At 36.9% G+C, this 7,368-nt stretch overlaps 1 protein-coding gene across 2 annotated transcripts; it reads left to right on the forward strand.

The window, feature by feature from the left end:
- Window positions 1–2,500: 2,500 nt before the first annotated feature.
- LOC129427886 (uncharacterized) lies at window positions 2,501–5,442 on the forward strand. Of its 2 annotated transcripts, none has more exons than XM_055184659.2 (5): window positions 2,501–2,687; window positions 3,836–3,934; window positions 4,224–4,287; window positions 4,373–4,464; window positions 4,551–5,442. In XM_055184659.2, the coding sequence occupies exons 1-5, from the start codon at window positions 2,637–2,639 to the stop codon at window positions 4,620–4,622; spliced, it is 378 nt and encodes a 125-aa protein (XP_055040634.1). In that variant the 5' UTR covers window positions 2,501–2,636; the 3' UTR covers window positions 4,623–5,442. The 2 variants fall into 2 exon arrangements, with proteins under 2 accessions (XP_055040634.1, XP_055040633.1); XM_055184658.2 differs by having other exon boundaries at window positions 2,505–2,687; window positions 4,370–4,464.
- Window positions 5,443–7,368: the final 1,926 nt, after the last annotated feature.

The raw sequence follows: 7,368 nt of genomic DNA on the forward strand, positions 1-7,368 counted from the left end.
TAATGTGGCTATAATTCTGGATGATTTAACATGATTCATGAAAATATTAATTAAGTATGCAGTGTCATAATAAATACATATCTGACGTTTATAACCAACTAAATCGTTTGAAAATCGGTAGAAAATTTAGCAAGTTATGGTCATTTAAAAGTACATGCTCCATTAAACGCAATGCTACAAGTGAGCGAGCTCCCTGTGGTAAGATGGCCGCCAAATGCGGACGTTCCACTCAATTGGCCAGCAGCCCGGGCGAGACATCTAGCCTTTATTTTACATATCTATGCTCGTGACTGCTCTTCCGAGGGGCACAAATTCAAAATATGAAGTTTTACGGAGTGTCATGTGTTGCTCGCGTTTTCAAAATATGTGATTTTTGCGTTATGTGAACCATGTGCATCACGTGTTTTGTCAAAATAAGTGCCTGCTGCATACGCGTCAAAACCGTTTATGGTAAACAAGACACTCACGTTCACAAAATACACGCAAGACACTCACTAAACATTAAACTCTGTTTACGCATGAGATTATGCGAGTATCTGGCAAACACGAGCGTCTCTTTTATCATAAACCCTTTAGACGTGTCTGCAGCAAGCACTTATTTTGACAAGACACGTGATGCACATAGGTTCACTAGACACGCTAAACACATATTTTGAAATTACGAACCGGTCGCCACTGGTTGTTTTTAACATATCTGTTGTGTGTGTGTATGCATGTGTGCGTGCGTGTTTTACCTATTTAACTCGATTTTTGGAACAAATTACCCAAATGTACCCAAAAGTGAGCAAGTGTGTGTGTTAAATCTTCAGCATTGATTTGATGAGGTTTTTTTACCAGTAAGTGATGTGGGCGGTATTTATTTTATTTAATGATTTATTTATTTTGTGCTATTATGTTTTTTTATATTTAAAATGTGTGTGTGTCCTTTTTTTCTCAGGGGAAGGGCCGTAAAGACCCGAAACGTCACTAAATAAAATCATGTAAATTGGGAGCTCTTCGATGTGTGGATCTTTGCTTTTTTATTTGTGCTTTTTGTTAAAATACTTTTTAACATATACCTAAAAGATCTAAAATTACAAAGTTACCTTTGACACTCAAAAATGCCTAAACTTATCTGAAAAAAACCCCCCAATCCCATCCCTTTATTCAGCTTCTCATTTACAATTAAATCAAACTTTAGGGTTTAAATCAATGGTCTGGTTCTGCATACCCTCCATCTGATAAAACAAAGACTGCATGCTGACCTCTCACAACGCACGCCATAGGTCCTCACCATCTGTGACCACCAAGTGGGCTTTGTTACCACAGTATGACAGATCTGATGAGGTTTAGAATGGGGAGGTCCTTTATCATAGCACACAGAGAACAAACCTGATAAACCCTGAATCATTTCAAACTAAAGGATAAATCTATTCTGTATTGATCAGTCTACATTGGTTTAAGCATATACTTTAATAGCAGTGAAGTGCATTTATTTATTTTGTACATGCATGCATGTCAGGGCAGGGTTTGACTCATTTCTCTAAAAAGGTGAACTAGGACAGAACGTTAATAACTGCAAAAGTAATGTCTTTCGTGTGCAACAGGTAGATTACTTTTCATATGACAGAAGAGTCGAATGTCTGCATGGTTTATCTTTACAGCAATAAATCAGTTGGTTATCTGTGCTGAGATGTTTGATGGTGTGGAATAGGCATGTTAGCATCTTATTGTGACTTTTCATTGTGAATGAAACAGCTGCCCGGTGCGTCTCCATCTGGGACACAATGGCCTCTGAATACAACATGCTAATTAAACCCAGGCTGTAAACAAAGCCTCCTAAGAAGATTGAATTCATCCATGGAGGCTGGGAGGAAGGTCCATAAGAACTAAGTTACCAGGGGTTACAAAGATGAGGTTTATAGAAAGTTTAAGGCAAATAGTTCGCTTTGATGCTTATAATTCTGCTCTAGCTTCTGTACTAGTTTTATTTTTTCAAGCCTGTCAATATTGGTGGCTTCTGTATGATTTTTTTTATTTATGACGTCACTTAAAAATTTTAATAAAAGCGTCTAATGAATTATTAAATGTAAATAAATAATTTGAACAATACATCAATCATTCTGCTTTCTTAAAATATAAAATAAGGTGGCGAGACTTAAAATGAACTTACTTATTTGTTTTAATTAATATTACACTAATTTTCATTTTGGGTTAACCAATATGAAATGAAATAAACATTATCTTTACATTTATACTCATCTTGCAAAGAGAAAATAAGACTCCGACACAAGGAATATTTTAAAAGATCCTCCACGCGTCTCCATAACATTATTTTAAAAGACCGGGTAAAAGGTAAACCATAAACTCCACCAATAAGAAAACGGGAGAGCATCATTGGTAGGACGGACGAAAGGCGGGACTTCGGAAACAACTGGCAGTGGCTCCTCCAATCAAATCGAAGGACCGATTTACGCTCTTTCGTTCGCGTCCAATCAGACGTCAGTGAGGTTGCTGCTGCGGTCGACGCGCCTTTCAGTTCTCAGGTTCAGGCAGATTTGATTCACTCTTCCTCCTCACGTCCGACTGTCTCCTACCTCACCTCTTCACGCACATCATTTTTCTCGTTTTTCTTTAAAGTCTCTCTATAAATTACCATGGCTGATACCGCTGTTGACACGACCACCGCCCCCGAGATCACCGCAAAGGTAAGTTTGACTGAAAATGATTCTAGTAAAATTACTCTTTGTTGGAAAAAATCGGTCAGTCAGTGAAATTTCAGGTGTAACGGTTATATTTTCTTCATAAATTACATTTAAATGTGTGTGAATACCGTTAAGTCGCAATTTTATCTTTTATAAACCGAAATTAGTAAAAAAAAGCATACTATCGTTTTTTGTAATTCGATTCTGAGTCGCGTTCAATTTAACGAGAGTCTGTAGGTTACACACGACGTATTCTGTCAAAAAACGAGTTAAATACATCAAAGTAAACGTCTGTGAGGGTTGAACTCGACATTTAATTCCAGTATCGTTCCGCTAACGTTGGCGTGGGAGTAAAATCGTGAACTGTGTGTTTTTCTTTCTTTGCGGTCTTTTTTTCTTTCTTTCATTGCGTTGAGTCGACGCTTTTGATCTCAGCCGCTCGAATAGGCGGGAATATCTCCGCCGCGTGCTCTACGGTGTTCGCACCTCTCGCCCCCTCCCACCGGTCTCCTCCGAGCACGTTTCACCGTGGCGCGCTCCCGCGTCCTCCCTCCTTTTGTTTCCAGCTCGACTCGTGAGCGCGCATGCGCATGCCCGATCCCCTCAGGGGAAGAAAAGGGGCGACGGGGAGTTACTGTCTATGGGAAGGAGGCGCGAAATAACCTAAAGTGACCCCGACATGTGCGCGTGAACAATAGAGTAATTTCACGAAGGCCTACGGGAACTTAATAATGGGGGCAGTGAGATATTTATACGTCACAGACTTCAAAATGTATATTTATTACGTTTTGAAGAGCGCATGCGTGTACTGAAAAAATTTATGTACGTAACCTTTTGTGGTTATATTGTTTTACTACAAACACCGTAACTAACCTTACAGTTATAGTCGACTTTATAGTTTGTTTTAAAAGCTAACTTGCGTATCCACATTTTTACATCTGCCATTTAATATATTTTGTTAGGCAGTGAGCCAGCTGGTGTGTGTGTGTGTGTGTGTGTGGTCTGTGGTTCATCTCTTTGTAGGTGGGGAGATACTCTAGAAAACAAACTTTCCCCTATACTAACTATAACTAAACACACTGTGCGATCATCTGCATTGTCTTTTGAGTGTGGGGTTATTTATTAACAGATAAACTTTTGCTTTATTTTAGGAACTGAAAGAGAAGAAGGAGGTGGTTGAAGAGACACCAAAAGAGGAGGCAGCAAAGGAAAATGGCAGCGAAGAAGCACCTGCCAATGGAAATGGAACAGTGAGTAAGCGTTGTATATTTCCCAGCAGGCCTTGTGGCTTTTGTCCCCGGGTACTCGCTCGATGCGCAGGTGTTTGAGGGCCCCTTCTCCCCCACCGCTCTTTGTTTAGGGGTCGAGAGCCGACACAGATGCATCTTGCGTGGTGACGGCTCACGCGAGTCTTTAATAGTCATTTACATAACTGGCTGTGAATTTATCTTTTAATCTTAATTTGACAGATTACAATTATTTAAATGACTCATATAATTTTCTGGTATCGGTTTCACTCATGGTGTTTTCTGTCTTTAGACTAATGGTGCTTCACACAAGGAAGAAACCAATGATGATGAAGAGGCCGGAGAGGATGAGGAGGGTAAGTTGTGCAATGTAAAATTAGCTTGCTAATAATTTAATTGTTCTTGTTAATAGAGAATAACTTTGGTTTTGTTGAACAGCAGGAGAGGAGGAGGAGAAGAACGGTGCTGAGGAGGAGAGCGGTGCTGAGGAAGAGGCAGATGGACATCCTGTGAAGCGTCCAGCGGAAGAGGAGGTAAGTTCAGATTTCAGCCGTTCCTTCTGAATCTTTATGGCCTTCCTTGTTTTTTTACATTCTTATCTCTGCTTGTTTGCTTATAGGAGGCAGTCGAAACAAAGAAACAGAAGACAGAGGAGAACGGAGACTCCACAGAGGCTGAAGTCAAAGCTTAGAGTACTGCTAGCTCTGTCTGTATGGTCATTCTGACCTAGTAGAGTTTGTGCTTTCTGTATATTTCACAGACGTTCTTTTACCGCTACGAAAAATTTTATTGCACTGAGGCCCGTAACATCGCGAACCTGTCCCTTTTTGTACGACCTTATTTATTGGTGTTGGACCAAGATTTAGAACCCTTCGTTTAAAAAAAAATAAAACGTTAAGGATGAAAGTTTGTTGGCATAAGTTTTACAAGCACACAATTCTACTCGGTTATTTGACCAGCAGATACAAACACACACGCAACTGAAAGCCGAAGGTTCTGTCATTTCCATAGGTGACATTTCTGTTTTACTAAAGACCAAAGATGAGTTTTAAGCTGGGGCTAATATACAATGTTTAACCTGGTTGTGCTGCTAGTAGTTAATCCTTCGTGTTGGCAGATCAGTTAACAGAACAGATGGCTCGTATGTATGAGAGGGTTTCCTCGGACAACAAGGATCGCCCGCCCCCTTTTCAGATGGCCTCTTAACATGTTAATTAACCCCTTTTTAAATCTTTAAAGTTTTTGGTCTTTTGTTCCATATGCATATAAAAGGATTGTATCTTTCTATCCTGATGTACAGTTTTGGGGTTTTTTGTTTTATCATTGTGTTTTATATGGGAAGTGCGCATTGAAACAGTCTATAAAATAACAGTATGGTGGTACTGGTGTTCCTTCAGTCCTTCAAGCAAATCTTTTTTTTTATGATTGTGTTTTGGTTGCTTTTTGACCACTGCTTTGTATAGTTTGGTTCAGGATTATAAATAAAATCGGTCTTGTCTTTTTAAAACAAACGTCTTTTGTGCTTTATTTAACACTCAATTATGGTGTCAATCAATGGGAGCTGCTTGAAACGAGATTGCACTCGTTGTAACCTGATGTCATTGTCTTTTGATTTATTTAAAAGATTTTGTAACTGGTGTCCACTATTTTAAGTAAAAGCTGGTTATGGCTTTCCTCATATTAAACCACATAAGGAAGTTACAAAGTGAATTGTGGACAGTTCTGTTAATAGATCTACATTTTTTGTGCCATTGCGCCCTCTGGTGGTTTAAACCGCCTCATTACATTCTGATTAAGTGTAATAGAAACTTTATAGCAGTCTCGTGAAAGCATTTCAATCACAAGGACACCCACCGAACTAAAACCTATCCTGTGACAAATATTAAGTGTTCAGAGCAACTTTACATTTTCTATCATTTAATTTTTTGATACAGTGGCCCTTATTTAGAAAATGTATGAATTTCATTGTATAACACCAAAATATAACAAAACATGATAAAATTAGGGATACGTATGCATTGGCTTATAATTGGCAGACCCGCAATCAAAAGCGGCAGAAAACGCATCAAAACTTACAGTGAGATTTTTGGGAACAGAATTGTAGTTTGCTCTGCACTTCTAGGATTTCATGACAATAATTTAAATGAAACAAACTTATGTGTTCTCCGATATAAAGGGCAATAATCGGTAACAGACAATAAAAAGATTTTTCTCGCTATCACCCAAAACAGCAGAAAGGTATCATCCTTGAATAATCATTATCGGTGGAAACATTTAATATTGGTGCATCTCTAGTATTTATAGGTAGCAGTAGATGTCTTGCTAAGTAATCAAATATCGGTAGTAAAAAAGTAAAACAATCGTTATTTATCCTTATCGTTATATGTCATTCTCAGTAATCAAATATCGGTAGTAAAAAAGTAAAACAATCGTTATTTATCCTTATCGGTATATGTCATTCTAAGCAATCAAATATCGGTAGTAAAAAAGTAAAACAATCGTTATCCTTATCGTTATATGTCATTCTAAGCAATCAAATATCGGTAGTAAAAAAGTAAAACAATCGTTATTTATCCTTATCGGTATATGTCATTCTAAGCAATCAAATATCGGTAGTAAAAAAGTAAAACAATCGTTATTTATCCTTATCAGTATATGTCATTCTAAGCAATCAAATATCGGTAGTAAAAAAGTAAAACAATCGTTATTTATTCTTATCGTTATATGTCATTCTCAGTAATCAAATATCGGTAGTAAAAAAGTAAAACAATCGTTATTTATCCTTATCGGTATATGTCATTCTAAGCAATCAAATATCGGTAGTAAAAAAGTAAAACAATCGTTATTTATCCTTGTCGGTATATGTCATTCTAAGCAATCAAATATCGGTAGTAAAAAAGTAAAACAATCGTTATTTATCCTTATCGGTATATGTCATTCTAAGCAATCAAATATCGGTAGTAAAAAAGTAAAACAATCGTTATTTATCCTTATCGGTATATGTCATTCTAAGCAATCAAATATCGGTAGTAAAAAAGTAAAACAATCGTTATTTATCCTTAACGGCACATGTCATTCTAAGCAATCAAATATCGGTAGTAAAAAAGTAAAACAATCATTATTTATCCTTATCGTTATATGTCATTCTAAGCAATCAAATATCGGTAGTAAAAAAGTAAAACAATCGTTATTTATTATTATTAGTATTTGTCATTTTTAAGTAATCAAATATTGGTAGTAAAAAAGTAAAACAATCGTTATTCATCGGTATTAGATGATGTCGTTTTAAGTAATCGAATACAGGTGGTAAAATAAATAAATAAAATATTGGTATTTATCGGTATCAGATGTCATTCTAAGTATGGTAATGAAATATCAGTAGTAAAAAAGTTGTTATTTATCGTTATCGGTATATGTCATTCTAAGTAATTGAATAT

This window comes from Misgurnus anguillicaudatus, chromosome 14 (genome assembly GCF_027580225.2).
Source record: "Misgurnus anguillicaudatus chromosome 14, ASM2758022v2, whole genome shotgun sequence".
NCBI classification, from domain to species: Eukaryota; Metazoa; Chordata; class Actinopteri; order Cypriniformes; family Cobitidae; genus Misgurnus; species Misgurnus anguillicaudatus.

What these genes read in the sequence shown, in the direction of transcription:
- LOC129427886 (XM_055184658.2), top strand. Translation starts at nt 2,637, where the DNA reads ATGGCTGATACCGCTGTTGACACGACCACCGCCCCCGAGATCACCGCA. An exon ending in CTGCCAATGGAAATGGAACA is followed by an intron (nt 3,935 to 4,223) that starts GTGAGTAAGCGT and finishes TTCTGTCTTTAG; the next exon opens with ACTAATGGTGCTTCACACAA. An exon ending in AGCGTCCAGCGGAAGAGGAG is followed by an intron (nt 4,465 to 4,550) that starts GTAAGTTCAGAT and finishes GTTTGCTTATAG; the next exon opens with GAGGCAGTCGAAACAAAGAA.